The sequence below is a fragment of the Centropristis striata genome, chromosome 10, assembly GCF_030273125.1.
Source record: "Centropristis striata isolate RG_2023a ecotype Rhode Island chromosome 10, C.striata_1.0, whole genome shotgun sequence".
NCBI classification, from domain to species: Eukaryota; Metazoa; Chordata; class Actinopteri; order Perciformes; family Serranidae; genus Centropristis; species Centropristis striata.
In genome coordinates, this window is record NC_081526.1 from 13,934,135 (window position 1) to 13,954,421 (window position 20,287).

Genomic DNA, 20,287 nt, shown 5'->3' on the forward strand with positions numbered 1-20,287 from the left:
GCTGACTGAGAGGTAATTGGAAAGAGCTGAGGTGCATGTTAACATTTCCTGATGTAAAGCTCTTATTACAGCTGGTATTATTAGATTTCATGGTTGAATTTCATTTAACACAAACTTACTAAAGATTAGTGACCCGGGCCTGCTGTTCAGGGGAGTCAAAGCTGCTATAAAAGTGCAAAATTATTGGAATGGCTTGTCTTTCATACCCTTCGCCTCTTAAGCCGAAGAAGAGCTTGACTTATTAATCGAGGCTGAGTAGCACTTGTCAACACTTTATCTGCTGCCACTACAACCAGGATGTCTTCCATTTTAGATCCACGCCCCTCGTACCCTCACCGGCCACAGCAACTCGTCCCAGTGAGTGAGAGCTCTGAGGCCTGCAGCTGAGCGGGGCGCAGCTATAGTTACAGTGCTGATGAAACTGGATGTTTATTTTGGCAGAAAGGCGCCTGCCTTTAAGGCCACCTGATGGGACGTGATGATGTACGTGATGAACCAGTGGCTCCCGAGCTATGTTGGCTATTCTGTGGCCTCCAGCCGCAGTGAAATGTGAATCACAGAGAATGTGGAAGATGTTTATGATGAAATGTTTGTCTTTTTCTTACCATACAACATGCAAACCATTATACATGTGAAAAAATATTTTAGAGGTCACAAGGCTGCTTATTTTTGGATTTGCACCTTGTTGTTACTGTTATCTTGGACTCTTATCTTATCTTGAAAGCCTAACACTCAGAGATATGGTTTATTGCCTCTAAGTTTAAGTGAGGTGTAACAAATTAAATAATAAACTGGATTATTTCGTTTAGATTATTAGTTTCTTTCTAGGTGGATTTTTCAACTTTCCCTGACAGAGGATTAACACTACTTCTGTATGCAAATAACACAAATATTGAAAATAATAAATATTCCTTATATGAGAGAAATTCTATTCAGTACACGTACCAAAAAATCTTAAACACCAAACACTCAAGCTAAACTTAGTCCAATAACTCACCAAATGTAAAATTAGAATTAGCAGCTTGTTAGCAAAGTTTTCTGGTAGACCACAGGAAATCAAAATATGTAATAAGTCTGTTGAAGAGGAGGTCACTGTTTAATCTTTGATTTATATTTATTTGATTGTAAAAAACAGTTTAAAATAGCAACAAAATTCACTGAACTGAAAATAGCACCGTCCGTCACTGACATGGGACCATCAGGATGGCCAACATCTATTCCGGTGTCCCATGCATGCACAATAAGCCTTATTCATAGAAAAAAACGTATTATAGCGGGCATCACTAATACATTTTTTTTGTGGTTCTATTCCATTTCAGTGTAACAATAAACCACAACAGCGTGACAGCATATGCTTCTGAAATAAGTCAAGATAAATGCATTGCAGCCCAATTTATATCATGTATTACACCTTTCCTGCTATATAAAAAAAGGTTTATATCATGACCCTGACACTGAGGTGCCATCATTATCATCATTATTTTTTATCATTTCAACCCATGTTTTACCTTCTGTGTTGCCTGCCTGTTATGGTGTTATGAGGGTTGATGAACATACTGATGTTGGTTTGAATCAAGCTTCAACCACCAGGGCTGAAAAATGAAGCCAATGCTGAAGTACAAAATATGCACTTTCTCAAATGGCCACTTGAGGCCGGATCCAAAAACAAGGCAACACCCATAGACCCCCATGTCAAAATGCCCAACTTCACAGCAGAAATAAACATGTTTACAGCCTGATACAATGAACATTTTTGGTCTCTTTCATGACAAAAGTACAGAGCAGGGATTATTAAATAATTTTCCCATTTAAATTACATTAAGACTTTCAATAAAGGTCATGGCTGCTTTGAATTACGTTGTTGATGTCTGAGTTCACCCATCCTCCATCTCTTTCACATATTTGGATTAGCCCGAGAGTCAGGAGGAGTCAAGCACGACTGGAGCAACCACAGTGAGCTTCACAATGGCTCTTTAGCAACTAATGGGTGCCTCACAAAAACAACGTCCATGTTTTAGTGTATGGTTTGAACGATATGTATAAATGACTACTATGAACTACAAACTAATTTGATATTTTAAACTCAAGATTTTCTTTGACTTCGAAACAAAACCAGATTCCTTTTGTTTTTTGACACAAAAAAGTTGAACATCTCTTCAACCAAGCCCCCTGCTGTCAGAGCAGCCAAATACTAAAAGCCTAACAGCATTACAAAGCGGGGACCGCTGGGCACAATTGTCCCCCAGCTGCCACCAAACCACCAGCCTCAATCTCCCACTAGCCCGCAGATCTTTTGGACCTGTATTCTGGGACACGGGGCTTGGTTGGAGCTGCCAGAGTACCACCATGACAGCTGCCCTTGCCTTTTTGCAGCAGACAGAATTAGTAAGATAAAAGCAGCCAGAGACAGAGGGGCCCAGTTGTTCTCCAGATAAGTGAGGTCAGAGGAGGCTGCGGCACCCTCTTAGCACACACGAAAAAACAACTAGAAGTAACTTACAAGTAATTAAGACTGGAACTTCTCATTGAAACCAATTTAGAAGGACTGGATTTTATTCTGAGCCATCATCAGAAGGGGAGAAGATGGTAATTAACTTTTAGTAAAGGAGCAAATCCTGAAATATACTCCTACCCTGTTCATAGAATAGATGGCAATAAAAGTTTTTACTGTAAAAAGAAATGACGCTGATCATTAAACCAACTTATCTAGAAAACAGAGCTTCTCTATGGGAACAGAATAGCATTAAACATTAAAATGTTAATTAAAGCTCTCCAAATAAAACACAGAGTGCTTTCAAATATCACAGTTACACCCAGATGATTCCAGCAGAAAGCAGATCGTAGTGATTGTGTACGTGCTGGTGTCAGGTTGAGTGATTGTGTGGCTGTGCACGTAAAAGGCAAAAGGAACAAATAGAAAAGACAAACTTCAGCATCTAAATAAAGTGTCTGGTGACTACGGGGGTTGAAACATCCCACTAATCTCGGCAGGGATTTAACGGTCTGGGAACACAACACCCGGCTAAATGACTGAAGATTTGCTGTGTCATATATAGACCCACATCACTGCTTTGGCAGCGAGCAAAGAACGAGTGAGAACAATCACAGGAGGCTTTTAATCATTGTCATAAATGTTAATGTCACAGAACAAAGCAACACCACTGACCTGTGCTTTGTGCAGAGGAGATAGGTGTTAGGTGTTTTAGTGTGGAAGAAGTACAACCCAAAGAAGTTGGGACACTGTAAAACATGAAAAATAACATAATGTATCAAATTCAGAATTCAGGGTATGCATTAAAAAAAAGTAAATCTGTTTTAACTTTTAAAATATTGTCTATATACAGTTTTCAATTGAATCTGTTACAAATGATTAGGAAATTATTACAATTTTTTTAAATGTACATTTTAATCAACATACAAACTGTTTTGGAATTGGGATTGTATTACTATAATTTTACTAATTTGGACTTTGAGAACCATCAAAATGCTAAAGTTCAACTATTTTTTTTATTGTGTGATAGACTGGGATTTCCAGGATGATTTCCTGTCTGGCATTTTGATTCATGCTGGGATTCATTAAAAGGATAGTTCAGGTTCACTGACGTGTGGGACGTCATAACGTCCATATGAGATAAATAAATAGCTCTGTTGGTGTAGTCTAAGCATAATTTCGAGCCTAATTTGACTACTCTGTTGGCAGTCATACTCTAGGCACAAAAAGTATGATTTATGAAGGGATTTTTTCCCTTAAATATCTGCATATTTTTTTCATGTCTACCGGATGCCTCATGATGCCTTGCACAAATTGAACAAATTCTTACTAAATATGATATAATTAAATTGTTGGAGCAAGTTAAAGCAGAAAGTTGAGGCGAAGTAAGGATACATATTACTCAAAAAGAACTAATTGGGGCCTTATATTTCATAATTATACACAATAAGCAGCCAAAAAAATCATGTGTTTGGAACGGAATGGCTGTGAGCCTGTTTTGAAGGGAAGTCAACTTTTTTCAGTAACTCAGGTCATTCAGGAGGAACACTGTGCAGCATTTCCTCTTATTTTATTACTCCGTTTGTTAGAGACAAGACCGTCCGAACATACGTTGTGACAGAAAACAATAACTTAAGATAAGATAAGATTTAGGTTGTTAACTTTCTTTTCATCTGACTCTCAGTAAGAAAGCAAATAAGAGTATTTCCCAAAATGACAAATATTCCTCTAGGGGGCGGAGCCAGATGTTGTAAACATTAAGGCCGCATATCCTATCCTGCATCTCACTGGAGCCACACACGGCTGTATGGGACAGCAATGCATATCCACGGCACTGTGTACATCTAAAAAAACATGAACTTGTTTGTAGTTGTCCTTTTTTCGTCTCAGAACGTTGACCCTCTCACAGTGAGTTTTCAGTTGATGAAAGTTTATTTGAACATTTTGGTCATTTAAAAATGTCCTGTTCAGCATTCGGTTTTACTAAAAAACACTAAAAAGAGTCCACTGTTTAATTTTTACTGTAAGTAATGTACATTTTGTTTTAGCCTTAAAAGTTTATTTTTAGATTCACCTGTTGCTTCCACACAGTCCACCAAATGGTCTTTCCCAGTTTCAAAAAAAAAGATGACAACAGATGTAAGGCAAGATGATGAAAGCCCTAACGCCAAACTCAATGCTTCACCCTGGCAGTCCACAAACCAATGGGTGACGTCAGGGCAACTACGTCCATTATTTATATACAGTCTATCTTTGTCGGTCCAGTCAGAGAGACTGAGGGGAATTGACACAAAGTTGAAGGTAAAGATTCTGGGCTTTTGAGTAAACATCCAGGAGCCGGAACCCCAGAGTCCACCCCCCTCGCTCCACCCACAGCGCAATGAGGAGTCTTCAACATCAAATCAAAGCTATGGTAGTTGCACTTGCTAATCTGCACGTATATCCTATTCCCACAGTGGGAGCCCAAAATGATTCTGTCTCTCTTCATCAGCTTTAATTGCCCATGTGAGACCTCCATTATGACGCTGCACGTTCTGCACGTTCTTTAAAGTCAGTTGCCGGGATCCATTTCAACCAGTTTGACAGGCGGTGCAGTGAAGTTCTTCCAGGGGATCATATTGGATCTTGGGTGACCGAGAGAAATTCCAGCCCAATTGGTTGCTGTGGCATTAATGATTAACGGTTCACTAGTGATGATGGGGTCTGCCTGGCTTGACCTTTCCACATGGCTGTATTTGCAGCAGAAGTAAGCACCAGGCTTTAGCATCACGATAGCCTCACAGTGCCCAGACAGCTGCACCTTTATCCCCTGGCGTTAGCAGCTGAGTTGGGGGCCTCGATCCAGAGTGCAGCTTGGGGTAGAGATAACTGTGTGCCAGCTGAAGACAAGCAAGAAGGCTGGGGGGCAACGACTCAGGGCTCTCCAGGGCAGGGCTGGGAAATACTTGGCAGGAAACAAATGGGCCCTTGAGGACATTAGACCACATGCCTCGAAATTAAATGAACTTAAATGATTGCTTTTCCACGCCTTAGCTAAAGTATTACAGTAATACCTCTAATATATACATTGGTAATATAAGAGTAATGTGGTGATGAATATATAGTATGTGATTTATATCGGTGCTGATTTAAGGAGGAAAATCTAACTTTATTTTTTTTACTATTAGCACAGTGGGATGCATGAATGAGAGGATACCACATGTCTGTTGGGCAGAGTAATCAAATCAGATCTATTCCCAGTCCTGCCCGCTGAAATAGCACAACAACCTTCTGTTTGACTAATCATCATCTGACTTCAATTTCGCCGAATGGTCCAAAAGACACAGATCACTGTTTGTCCCAGCTGCCAATTTCAAACCTGTTTAGGGTGGAATTCATTCCCCCAAGGGATAAATAACGGATCTATGACAGCAGCTATAAAGCTTTTATTAATTTAAACAGAAATATTGTAATCTTATTATGTTGATCTATTCCGTTCGACATCAATTGCACGTCTATCCATCCTTTGAGAGCGATCCCTCCTCAGTAGTTCTTTGTGAGGTTTCTCTGGGAGTCAAACAAACTCAGGACTTTGTTCTTGAAGTGAAACCAAGAGTAAATTATGTCATTTGAAAAAACGTGACTTAACTTCGCACATCACATTTTTATGTAACCAAAGTCACGATGCCACTTCCGATATTAACATCTTCCTCGTAAATACATAACTTTTGGCATTGATGTGCATTTATTCATTCTCATCTATTAACCAGGGACTTTTTAGCTCTAACCCAAGAAGAAGTTTGGCTGCCTGAACCAAACGAAACAGCAGCCATTAAAAAAAAAAATCAAAAAAACTAAAAGGGAAATATAATGAAACTGCTGATAAACACAGTTTGATAAAGTCAAGATTGGGTGGTTGTGAGCAGTTTTTTGGCGATTTGAGCACAAGTAGTGTGCTATCTAGACAGACGTTTCTAAGGCTGATAACTCAAACGCTCACACATATATTGTTATTAACTGTGTCTTTAAGGGACCATCATTTATTAGGGAGTTCATTGTCCTGAGGGCAATATGACTTTGTGTATCAAATTTCATGGCAACCCATTAAATAGTTTTGTAAATTGATATATTACACTCAAGACGAGAAAACTGAAGCAGTTGGGTTTGCCAAAGTCAATAGAATTCATCTTCTGGTGAATGGACACAATGGCTAATTTCATGGCTCATAACATAAATACATGGATGCACATAGATAACATACACGTACGCATGCGCGCATGTGCGTGCATGCGCACACACATACACACTTTGTGACAGACTATAAATAGAGCACTTGAATCTAGTGACGCATTTTCTCACTGGAGAGTTTCCAGGGACCACCAGGGCGGAAAACCTGCTTCAGACGGGGTGAAACAGAAAGAGAGAGAGACAGAGAGAGAGAGAGACAGACAGACAGACCAAAAGAGAGAGAGAGAGAGAGAGAGAGGGAGAGTTGGGATAAGGAGATGAGAACTGGGGCGAGTGTGGGCTCGATAGAGGGTGGTGCAGCAGCGTGAACAAGAGAGTGTCGGGTTGCAGAAAATAGTGCTAGTTTTCTTAGAAACCACGCAGGTGTCTGTCATTACCAGGCCTGGATACTGTACCCGACACGTTGGAGGTTTGGGATTGAATGCGTATCCCCCTGTGAGGAGAAATATAGGGAGGTAAAGACAGATGAGACATATGAGTTGGGACAAATCTCACAGGGCAACAATGTTTGACGTTTGACCCTCTGTGTCCTTTCCATCATAAAGCTATAGGAAGATTGTCACATTATGTAACAGTGTGCATGTGTGTGTGTGTGTGTGTGTGTGTGTGTATGTGTGTGTGTAATGTTATGATAATGATAACCATAGTTATCTCTGATGCAAAGAAAACAGTAGTTAAGAAGAATGCTTTTCCCCAGGAAGTGGGATAATGCCGGTTGGTATGATAAGGCTGTTGTGGGGAGAAACAAAAATAATCATAAAAGATGAGATTAAAGTGAGTGAGTGAGTGAGCGAGCGAGTGACCCACAGAATGAGAGAGTGAACAACCTTAGAGTGACCTTAAAAGGCTACACGGTCTCACTGTGACTGAATGAGCAAGTGAAAGGGGGCCTTGGGGTTATCTCTGTGAAGCGCCGCTGTATTTATAGATCACCTCAAAAAAGATTCCCTGGCCCCTTGCTACCCCCCTCCCCCTCCATCTTTTGCCCCTCCCCCATTTTCAATTAGCCCCTGATGGGTGGAGTAATGCAATCAGGAGTAACTACAGCTCACCCGGAGCGTCCTCTCTCAGTCTGCCCCAGACTCCGCACAGACACACACTCCTGAGACAGGAAGGTAAGACCCAACTCTGTTCAACTGCTCCACTCTCCATCCACTCACTCGTCCATCTTTTCCACCCATTCATCCTTTCACTGGTCTTCATTCACCATGTCTTCCATTCTCCGGGACGCTCACCATGCTCCGGCATCCTCCTGTCTGCCTCCCCACCCACCTGCTCATGTTCTCCCTCTTTCCACCTGAAAAGTACCTTCACTATTTAACCACCTCCTCTCTCTCCCCACCGTCTGTCCTCATGTCTGTCTCAGAGACAGCTTGACTTCATCTCTTATTAAATCATTCTTCTCATCTACCGCCAAAGAAAAAAAGAGCACAACCCCTGTTGACCCCTGTTAGCGGAGGTCCTTTCCACCCTTCTTTCCTCCTTTCTCATCAAGCTAACACTTCACTTCAGCAAAACATCGTTAGTAAAGGTGTCAGCTTCTCACCTGTTATTATGACCTACCTTTTTAGCAAACTTTTCTCTTCTTTTTCTTTAGTTTTAGGCTTTAAAGCATTTGTCGCTCTTCGCAGGACTTTGTCTAGTCACATGTTACAAAAATGCAACGACTTAAAGGGATTTAAAGGTTCCTGAAAAAATGTCTCCATAGAAGAAGTATGGATTATTACATTTGATGCAATAATGTTTTAAATGGAAAGTTGGTGGAAGGGTTTAGGTTGAACTGCAAACATTTATCTATATTGCATTTACTTTCAGTGTGAACTGTGATTCAAGATTTAACATTTTCAATTTAGAACTTAATTTGATTTAACATTTCATTCCATTATCCACTTATAATGCTATTAATAGTGGCAGTTGCTCATACTTATTTAATTGACCAGGAATTTGTTGCTTTGGAAGAGTAGAAAATCAAAGTAAGCACTCTCAGAGAAAGTACTGATGTATGTTTGGTATTTTTATAGATGATTGGATAAAGACAGTCTTTTTTTTACTTTTAAAGATATGGAATTATGGATAAAGAGCGATTGTGGGGTTTCTTGAGCCATGTACGGCACTTAAATACATGAGAAAATAGACTTCAGCTTGACAAACAGTTAAATTCCTGGAAAATACATGTACGTTTAAACATAACCGTTGTTAACATAATACACAGAGTTGATTGTTTAATGGGGATACAGTGCCCTTAAGCACCGGACATTTCTGGGGATAGACCAGTGGTCAAACACTTTCCATCCAAGTGGCCATCGCTCAGTTTAGCATCAGGCGATTTGCATTGGGAGACTCCCAGATGGGCAGCTTCAAAGAGACCCATGAAGCTGGGAAACAGCTGCATGACATGTCTGAATAGCCAAAGGTTTTATTCGTGGCAGTCAAGATTATCCTTTTTTTATTTTTAGGAGTCAGATAATTCCTTATATAAGCTAGGTGAGTCATGGTGGGAGCAATAGACAATGAGGGAATGTGGGAGGGGTTGAGAATAACTCAGAGCAGAAAGGACGGGAAGATTATACGCCTCAACTTCAGCCAGATAAAAGATACCAACCTCTAAAAATCACACAGATCTCATGTTGGAGGGGGGAACACAGTGATCCCAAATAGATCAAGGGGAAGAAGCTCCGCCGGTCTGAGAAGAATAATACAGCAAGATAAAGGGAATATCAACAAAGGAGTGCAGCTCAATTAAAAACAGGAATTCAAAAAATAAGAAAAGGAGAAACTAAAAGAGTAGCAGAAGTGAATGTATAAGGGATATAAATTTTCCACTGGGAAACTGAACCCTTACGCTCTATGTTTTGATCAATTTTTTTTTTTTGCCACGTATAAAGACGCACATATTTGTCATACACTCAAATATATAAACTGTCCTTGGTCCGCAGAGAATATATATGAGTATTTAGGCACAGGTGGGATAACCAGGGGGCTTAACAGGCTGACCACAAACAGCTGCAGATTGTGAGTAGCCATTATTACAAGTGCCATTCAAACCCACTTATACACCAACACACACACACACACACACACACACACACACACACACACACGTACACAGGCACGACAAGGGAAACAGTGATCTGGTGCTGACAGCTGGACGTGAGGTGACGGATGGGTCACTGTACAGCGGCATGGTGAGCGTTGGTATGCAATGAGGCGAAAGTTGACTGTCTCTAAGCAGGACTGATAGGGGTTATTTATATCCTCCTCATCTGTCAGCTTCTAGTTGTGACACTGAGTACAAAATGAAGGACTGCTGAGGGATGAGAGAGATGAAAGGCGGGAAAATGCAGCATGATTAAAAAAAAAACTGTAATGTGAATTTGATACTGAATGTTTCCAAGAAAACATTTATTGCTGCTTGGAATTTAATTTACAATCTCTACGAAATACCTATCTGCTGAGTGTCAGTGTTACTGCAAAGATGTGTTTGAAACTTCTTGACAGAGCTTAATGTTAATATATTTAAGTGTTGGTGTATGGAAAATCATCCAGATGAAGCTGTTTTATATGTGGAATTAAGCAGATGTCTACCTCAGCTTCCCATTGCTTCAATACTTTTTGCCCTTTCACATCTGTCTTTTTGTGTTTCCCTCTCCTCACAACCTGTGTCTTTTTTGGTTTTCCCTCTCTCTCTCTAAGGTGAGTGACTCCAGGTCAAAATGACCGAGCGCTACGACTGCCACTACTGCAAGGAGTCCCTGTTTGGGAAGAAGTATGTCCTGAGAGAGGAGAATCCCTACTGTGTGAAATGTTACGAGAGCCTGTACTCCAACACCTGCGAGGAGTGCAAGAAGCCCATTGGCTGCAACACCAGGGTAAGAGATGTCCCAACCTGTGTGCATATAATTTCTGCAGGTTTCTGTCTTTAACACTAATTATGATCAAAGTGGACCCAGTTCTAACTGTCCGTGTGATGTTGTTGTAGGATCTGTCATACAAGGACCGTCACTGGCATGAGGAGTGTTTCATGTGCTTCCAGTGCAAGCGCTCGCTGGTGGACAAGCCCTTCTCCACCAAGGATGAAAAGCTGCTCTGCACTGAGTGTTACTCCAATGAGTATTCATCCAAGTGCCATCAGTGCAAGAAAACCATCATGCCAGGTAGGACGAAAGCCAAAAAGAGCGGCATATTTAAGTGAAGCTGATGCCAATGCAGCAGATCACAAAATCCAATTTATATGAAAATAAATATATTGAATCAACGTCTGTCTGTGAATAGTATACACATGAGCCTGCTTTAAAGACTATTTACTCTAAATGATTTACAGTAATACCATCATGCTGTACTGAAGAAGACTTCAAACTAACAATTGACAACATAAATTCATTAAGAAAATGTTTATACTTTCACACAATCAGACTTCTTTTTTTACAACCAGTGGTGCCGCCCGCTGCTTATCATTAGAAAGAATGCATGTTCAAGGCTGCATTGGCTTCACTTTTTACCACTTGCTAATAATATAGTTAGAGAACGTGTGCATGGTGTCGCTGCATTTTATCACTAAGAAAACTACAATATGGCCCGAACATGTAAAGAATTTGTATTTCTGTAGCTGTTACTAAAGGACAATTAAATTATTCACTTTTCCAAAAAGTGGACTGGCTTTTCTGAATGTAAAATTATTTTACAGAGTTAAACTAAAACGTAAATGTACTTTTGTTTTCCTAATTCTTTCTTTTTGCTGTTGTCTTTGCATCCCTTCACACTGGCCTCCTTTCGCTTTATGTTTCTCAAAAGGCTCCAGGAAGATGGAGCACAAGGGGAACAGCTGGCATGAAACCTGTTTCACTTGCCAGAGATGCCAGCAGCCCATTGGCACCAAGAGCTTCATCCCAAAGGACAACCATAACTTCTGCGTGCCCTGCTATGAGAAGCAGTTTGCCATGCAGTGTGTGCACTGCAAGAAGGTAATTGATTTTCAATGCATTTTCCTGTATGTGCAACAAAAAAAGTGTGAAAATGAACACTCTTTTTCATTCTTATTAGCCCATCACCACTGGTGGGGTGACCTACCGTGAGCAGCCCTGGCACAAGGACTGCTTCCTGTGCACTAGCTGCAAGCAGCAGCTGTCTGGCCAGAAGTTTACCTCTAGAGATGACTTTGCCTATTGTCTCAACTGCTTCTGCAACCTTTATGCCAAGAAGTGTGCCTCCTGCACCACCCCAATCAGCGGTAATCACAATTTATTAGTCTACCTGGATCTAAAAAGGGCAGTTTATAAAATGTTTCTCTGTTTTGACTTGGATTTGTTCTTCAATTTCAGGCCTTGGAGGCAGCAAGTACATTTCTTTTGAGGAGCGCCAGTGGCACAATGACTGCTTCAACTGTAAGAAGTGCTCTGTGTCCCTGGTCGGCCGTGGCTTCCTCACTGAACGTGATGATATCCTGTGCCCAGAGTGCGGCAAGGACATCTAATTTGGTCTTAAGGACGACAAAAAGATCTGATTGGATGGCCATTTCAGGATAGAGGAATGACAAAGATACAATAAGTACTATCAAAGCACAGAGCATAAGCATCCATAGCATCTTTACAGCCTAGTCTCACTATAAATGTACATTGTTGTATGCCATTAAATACAAACTACTAACAGTGTTATTTGAATTTAGGAAGTTTATTTAAGTTAAATATTGACTCTTTGAGAAACAATTTACCACTAATTAAATAACTGTTATAACGGCATTAATGTAAAGACCTTTGCTACTGAAAAAGCACAGGTTTGCAGATATCTGTATGAAGCATTTTGAAACAAATCTACACTACATTATTATATTATTATTAATGTAGACAATCTGCTTTGAAGTGTGATAATAATTATTGCTTTGTGCATGTATAAGCTTTAGTTGAAGCTTTGTGAATGAGTTCTTCAATTACCAATTAAATATATTAAAACTGTGTCTTTACTCATATTTGCTGATTGTTGCTGTGCATGACATCACATGAACCTCAGAATTGAAAAAAATCAAAGGGATTAAACTATTTCTATTGCACACAAATATTATATACAAAAGTTCCAGAAGATTGGTGGGTCTAAGACATAAACTCTGTAAAGAATGGATGGCAAAATATCCCAGATGTTACCATCTTGTGATGTCATTATATAGAGATCCCATACAGAACACCCACATGTTTTATGCATCAAATATCTATTTTAAAACATTTGAACATATATCAGCATGATATGAATTACCTAATATGACCGAAACCAGACTGTCCATCTTTCTATTGTAATATAGATTTTCTTCATTGTTTTTTTACCACAACGTTAGTTATACATTAAGTACTGTATATGTTTCAATACTGGCACATCAGATACACAGAGCTGATTTAAATCAACAAAATTGCTTCATTGCATTGACACAATTTATTTTTTAAAAATGTTGGTACAAACATGACACTGGATTTGACAATGGATTCAAAATTTTTGTGAGTCTTCATCGAGTCAAATACATTAAATACAAAGTAATTTCACACACAATTGAGAATAAATATTCAAAAGAAATATTCCTGGGTTATTCCATATTCCTTTCCTTTTGTCTGAATTATGAAAAAATGCTCAAATATGTTACTGTGAGTTATACGCCTGTTCTGTGTGAAAATGGTTATTTAGCAATAGCTCATGATCTAGCTGTAGAAAATGGTAATACCAGGCTACACTACTATGTAAAAAAACCTGAACAACTTGTGAACACAAGTGGAATAGAGTTCGTTGAGAGGAAAATTTACAGCTACTATCGCTTCGAACACACACTTTCAAAAATGACAGTTCAACATAATTTGTGGTTTGTTTCCTTTTCAAAGGTCCTCCAGTAAGCTGCAAAAGTGAACCACTTCTTTGTAGCCATGTAGATATTTTAGCTGTGACTGAAGAATACAATAAACTTGGGATGAACCAATACCCCTTTTTGACCAAGGCAGTTCAAGGTTGATTCAGAGCTGGTGCCTAATCTGGAACCAATTCTTCCTGTTTCGACGTCCAAAGAACTGGTTCTCGGCCAGGAGAACCGGTTCCAAAGTGGCACCAAAGTGGTTGTTAGTCTCGAACCACGAACTGAATACACAAGGGGCTCATGACGGGATTATCATGACCAACAAGACGTTAAATCAAAGCAGCAGTCCATGGAGGAGACAAACTGTCTCCTAGCAGTAAGTTATTGCTCTGCATTGCACGCTTTAAGTTGGCACTAGCTTTTCTGGAAAAACAGAGTCATATACAGATATACAGTGACGTAATGATGTGGCTCTATAGCCTATGGAAAAGCAAACAGGTTCTGAGAAGGTTCGCAAGTCGAACCAACTGCAAACCAGCGCCAGCACAGCACAAGAACTAGAACTAGGTTTGTGTTTATCGAAAAAGGGGTAAAAAAGGTAAGCACTGGTGGTTCTGCACAATATTTGCCCAAATTAGAGTAAAAATGTATTTTGTGTTTTAAACATTGTCCTACACCAGAAATTAGAATTAATTAATCAAATGGATAAAATGCCCATCTCTAGCACAACCACTTAGCACAATTAGTACTGGAGGCCCTCTGACCAAAACAAACCTGTACACAGAAACAGAATATCAACAACCATAATTCCCATACATGGTATTTCAGAAAACAAAAGCAGCATTCCTTATTTTGTCCCCTAGAAGGTCTCTCTTTGTGGGACTTGAGGGCAGTTGCTGATCATCAATGTTAAGGGCACTTGAGGTTGTGGAACGCAACAAGGAAGCTCGTATTTTTAAATACAGGACAAACCTCAGAGTACCACCCCATCTGGTCAGCTCTCAGGACTGAACAAGAGCTATGAGGTGGCCTTGACACAACAGTTAAAGGGTATTCAGTTATTTTGTGGTGTAATTAGTGAGATAGATGTGATGGTGAGAGTGCAAGCAGTGGGAAACATTTAGTGGGAGGGGAAATGCCTGAGCTCCCATCAGGTCTGTGTGAGTAGGGGTCAGAGGTCATGTCCCTGACCTGACCCCCACTGAATTATTCATACCTGGGTTCGTTGTGATAGTTAAATCCAGCTTTATGAGGAAAACTTGCATTAACGCAGCTCCACCATACAGAGAAATAGATACAGAGAAAACCCTAGTGATCTGGGTTATGTTAGATGTGTGTTGTTGTAAATTCAAGACAGTGGGATTGAATGCTGTAGTCCACTCAGAATTCCAAAAAATAATCTACTAGTAAAGCCAGATTTCATAGACCAGATTTGCAAGATGTTATTGAAGCAAGATATGGAAGGAGTCAAAAAGGAGCACTGGGAGAGCTGCCCTCTGATGGCAGCAAAAGGAATTGCTTACAGCCTCGAAATGTTGTGCCCCTGGTGCTCTAGCAGAACATAGCAAAGCCAGATTTGTAAGGAGTCAGAGTGCAGTCATATTTAAGGCTTTGCTAGGCAAAGTGACAGCAAATGGAATCTCTACAAAGGATCCCTTTTGTGCCCTTTGTACTATCAGAGCCTTGTAATGCTGGATTTTATAGGCCTCTTTAAAAACATAAAAGCTGGGCAACACAAGAAGCTGATCTTCTTCCATGTGATCTACAAAAACCCATGAATTTATGGCTAATATTTGCCATTTACCTCAGCTGGATCACATTATCAATCAATATACTATTTGTTTTGACCAGCCTCAACAGCCGATGTACTCTGACTGTAGCTCAGGGGCCGGGGCCATCATGTACAACAGGCTTTACTAGCTGTAAGTACATATGTACTCACATTGCTGGCTTTACGCTGGTAAATCCTAATCGCAGTTCATGTGACATCTTCGACAGCTGGCTTTTCAAATACTCGTTTTGACTGGTTGGTGGCACTCTCCCTGTTAGATACCATTGTGATCTGGCATGGTTTTTGAGCTTTAAACCACCAACGTTAGGGCCATGTCACATGCTGGATCTTTTTCTTTACCTCTGGAGACTTCATGGCACCCTGAAGAGACAAAAGATGAAACAGTAGGATTAATAACAAGTGGCCTGACAAATAATAAATGCGACGTATTATGTGCTGTAATGTGTCACTGGTTGGTTGGCATACCATTATCAATTACTTCAATTGCATTTATGAGTTCATAACAAATTTCTCTAATGGACTTATTTTTATTTCACAAAAACATCATTTGTCATCATCAGCTTTTCCCCCTCATGATTTGACATTTGTTGTCAATTCTTTGAAACTCAAAATAACATAATAATGCAAAAAAAATGGAGGAAAAACTATTCAGATCCATTTCTTGAGTAAAAGTACAAATATCACACTGCAAAATTACTCCACTTCAAGTAAAAGTCCTACATTCAAAACTTCCTTGAGTTAAAGTACAAAAGTATCAGCATCAAAATGTACTTAAAGTATCAAAAGTGAGGAAAGATGGCAAGTGTAATCTGAGGATGCATTATTGGAGGGGTTCGATTTATGTATACCAGATGTATGCAAAATGTTTGTTAAAATATTCAATAAAAAGAAAGTTTAAAGTATCAAAAGTAAAAGTTCTCGTTATGCAGAATGGCCCCAATCAGATTGTTTTATATAAACCAAATATATTATTAGATTGTTATTATTGATGCATTTATGGTAGCAGGGTTTTAATTTTGTAAAGATAGAGCTCTTTTTTAACTACATAATGTACAGTTATGAGGTTTAATTTAAAAGAAAATGTTGAATCACTTTAAATTGATCATGTCTTTTATGTAAAATCTTGACCTGAAAAGTAACTAAAGCTGTCTAAAAAGTACAATATTTTCCTCAAAATGTAGTTGAGTATAAAGTTACATCAAATGGTAATACTCAAGTAAAGTATAAGTACCTCAAAATTGCACTTAAGTACAGTGCTTGAGTAAATGTAGTAGTTATATTCCACCATTTGTCATAACAATGTGCAAAATCAATCCCTGAAGTATTGCTATTTTAGGGTATGTTTTTGTAATCAGTTACACAGTGATTATAAGATATTTTCTCTTAGGAATCATCTGTATTGTGAAAGAATTGTAAAATACATCAACACATAGCATTGATAATTATGCATATTTTCCTTGAATCATGCAGTTGATTTGTGTGTAATGCAAAACTTTGCTGACTGAAAAAAACGTTCCTACCGAGTTGTTCGCTTCTCGTTTGAGGTTTGCTGCGTCAGTGCTGCAATGAATTGATGAGGAAGAAGAAGAAGATGCGTTTCCAGGTAGCTTGCGGATGGGGTTGGACAGGTTTGCAGCGGGAGGAGGTTTTAACCTGTCGGTGATTCCTGGTGACATGGTGCTTCCCTCTGGTTTCTTTGCTTTTAGTGGGCCAGAGTGAGAGGAACTGCCATCAAACACAATCAGAGGCCTTTTCCTATTGTGGTCGTTACTGGAACTGAAAATGACCAAACAACAGTGACAACAGAAATTAAATATTTACACTTCAACAGACAGAACTCATTTTGATAGTAAGGGCTCCATTTTAAAGCAGGTGCACAAGAAGAAGCACTGCTAGTTCCAGACAGACAGTAGACATTTATCAGTTCACAATAATGCCTTTGAAGATGTGACCAACTCCTGGATTACAGCTTTAAAAAGTTAAGGGTTTATGAATTAATAAAAAAGCAAGTCCAGCAAGTGGAAGTCCATATTGTTAATAGGCAGTCTAAGTATTATACAATGAACTCCAATTGTGAATTAAATCCTTAATTAATCATGAATGACCAAAACATTTCGATGTCAAGTGTCTTCATTAGGGTATTGTAGCTATTCCCTGATGAAGCACCTGTTTTCTTCATTCTTGACCTCTCGCCCCATCCTTCAAGAGCTCATGATTTTTCCCTTCTACTGCATCTACATCAACAATAACAATATTATTAACTTTATTTGTATAGCACCTTTAAAACCAGTGTTTACAGAGTGGTTTGATGGACAAAGCCAAGCAAGAGCAGAACGCAAAAGCCAAATGTAAAAACCAAAGGCTAATGGACAAGTAATATTTTTCAGAAAATAAATCAAATAAAACCTCCTTTCTTTGAGCACCACAAGAAAAGTGCCAACTAGTTTGATTATACTGGTTCATCTTAATACATTAGAATATGATGGAAAAGTCTATTTCCAGTAGTTCAAGTCAAATAACCCCAACCAAGTATTGAGTTCATATAGATGGACATACTTTTCAGAGGCCAACATTTCCATATTAAACATACTTTTTCAATATTCAATGTTTCATTCTGTGTGTAATGGATATATATAATGTGTTATTTCCACGTTTTGAATTGAATTACTGACACAAATAAACTTATTGTCATTTATTGAGATGCACCTGCAAGAATGGAAGCATCTCCATAGCTGATATCTCCAGCACTCAACAACTCACACCAATACCATCTTGAGCAATAAATATTATTGCAGATAAGAGGGAAAATATGTGTATCGTCACACTGTTAAAATAATCGGCTAAGTAAATTTTTGTCAAATTTGTTTTTTTTTGCCTAAATCGTCTCCTCATGATGCTGGCCACCTATGGTAAAATCGCCTACATCCTCAGTTGATCAGATCATGTGATTTTACCTCTTTAAGATCATCACTTCTTTGACAATTTGCCACATTCATAGGCATCAGATAAGAACCCAGCAAAGAAGAGCTAGAGGGAGATTGTTTAGTTATCAGTTTAGTTTATCAGTGTTTTATTGTTGACACTAATATTGGTAATACTTTACTCTAAGGTGTCTACATAAGAGTGACATGAGCGTGTCATAAACATGAAATGGGATGTGTCATGAACATTAATGACACTTTGAAGTAACATTAATGCTCATGATACTTGTCATGTCATGTTTCTGACAGGCTTGTGTGACTCTTATGTAGACACCTTCAAAATAAAGTCTTACCATATCTTGCTGAAGTCACAAAGGCAGGTTCAAAAAATTGACTAAGTCATTTATTTCTCTTAAGTTACATAATTTACACACAGTTTTATTACTATGCCAATAGCCATCCTTTGTTACATCCTTTTTGAGTGAAATGATCAATAAATGTCATATGTTACACTTTTGGTGAAATTTTTTTGTGTTTCCTGCAAAGCTTGAAAAAATGAGTTTTTTTAGCATTTAGATTATTTTAACAGGGTGACGATGTGTATCTGATTTTGGGGCGAGCTGTCTCTTTAAGCGAAGTGAGTTATGCTACTTCAGTAAATGTGCTTAGTTTCATTCCACCTCATCAATGTTGCTAACTATCTGTCCATAACAACAGTAAGGACCGTGTTGAAAGGCTCCAGTGTGGTGAGCGGTGCCTGTCTGACCTGTGGCCGGCCGGAGTGAGCCTCGCTCGGGTCTTCTCCATCCTCTTTCCCCAGCGGCTGCTCGGTAAAGTCCTCTGCGGTAGCGGCATGACATGCCGGAGGTAAAGCTCCGTGAGCCGGTCCCGACTCTCACTGCCTCTGGTACTGACATGTTTCTGATTCAGACAGAAAGCACCAGATATATAAAATAGTTAATTCATCTACATTAGTCAACGTGTGAGGTTGAGAAAACCGCTGCTGATGAAACAACACAGACAGCTAGCCGGTATGCTAACATTACGGGTTTCTTCCTCAACCTCCACATTAAATGGCACTTCAAACGTTTCCATAGCAACATTTACTTACCTCGTTTAAAATTAGATGCATAAACTCCTGAGACAGCAGCTCAGGGTGCAGTAATAGATCAGCATCCGAGGTACAGACAGCCTTTCCATCTTGTCCTGTGGAAGTCGCCATATTGGATGATGATCTTTTACCGGCATGCAATGCGTCATAACAACACAGCACGTTCACGTTTTTATTAATTTAAGTATTTTCATTTTGTTATTTTCTTTGAAAATATATATTTTTCAAATTTAAATTTTAAAAATCCTTTCTAAATACTACCACACTTTTAAAACACTTTACTTAACTTAAAGTTAGTATTATGACCAAATGTAAATAAAGTTGTTATTATTATTATTATTATTATTATTATTATTATTATTATTGTAATTATTATTACTATTGTTATTACTTAAAGTATAAAAATAAAGGTAGTCATTCTGCAGTAAAATAGCCCCTGTCGAGGTTTTGCCATCATATGCTGCAAAAATGTATATGTTGCATTTTATTGCTTGATATGTTTAAGGTTGCTCATTTTAACAGCTTTATATAAGCTGCTTTATCATCATATTCTACAAGATCAACACTGTACAGCCAGGCACAGCTGCTTCTTCCTCTTTCGGTTTTATGCCAAATTGCAACTAATGCTTTGTAAGCCTAGTCAGATTGTGCTTTGTTCCCAGATCTCAGCTATTTATTCAGTGAGTAGTAGGACTTTGTGGTATCTACAGTGAGGCTGTGATCATTTCCTTCACCCATCCCCATAGCACACAGAATCTATGTTGGCCTTCAGGTTACATTAAAACATGAAAAGGTCTTCTCTCTCGAATCATTTTTTAAATTGTTTGTGCTGGGTTACTGTAAAAACATAGTTGTGCAACCTTGCGGAAGAGGACCCGCTCATTATGTAGATATGAAGGAATCAGTCTAAGCTAATGAATGC

The 20,287-nt window shown here is 39.0% G+C and overlaps 2 protein-coding genes across 2 annotated transcripts; one reads left to right on the forward strand and one right to left on the reverse strand.

The window, feature by feature from the left end:
* Positions 1 to 10,431: 10,431 nt before the first annotated feature.
* fhl2a (four and a half LIM domains 2a) lies at positions 10,432 to 12,209 on the forward strand. Its single transcript, XM_059343080.1, has 5 exons — positions 10,432 to 10,587; positions 10,698 to 10,872; positions 11,510 to 11,679; positions 11,759 to 11,945; positions 12,037 to 12,209. Exons 1-5 carry the CDS (start codon positions 10,432 to 10,434, stop codon positions 12,186 to 12,188), a joined length of 840 nt encoding a protein of 279 aa, XP_059199063.1. The 3' UTR covers positions 12,189 to 12,209.
* A 911-nt stretch (positions 12,210 to 13,120) lies between these two features.
* Positions 13,121 to 19,490, reverse strand: c10h2orf49 (chromosome 10 C2orf49 homolog). Its single transcript, XM_059343546.1, has 4 exons — positions 19,366 to 19,490; positions 19,021 to 19,175; positions 16,854 to 17,109; positions 13,121 to 15,693 (listed from the first exon to the last, which is right to left on the reverse strand). The coding sequence occupies exons 1-4, from the start codon at positions 19,474 to 19,476 to the stop codon at positions 15,637 to 15,639; spliced, it is 579 nt and encodes a 192-aa protein (XP_059199529.1). The 5' UTR covers positions 19,477 to 19,490; the 3' UTR covers positions 13,121 to 15,636.
* Between the last annotated feature and the right edge of the window lie 797 nt (positions 19,491 to 20,287).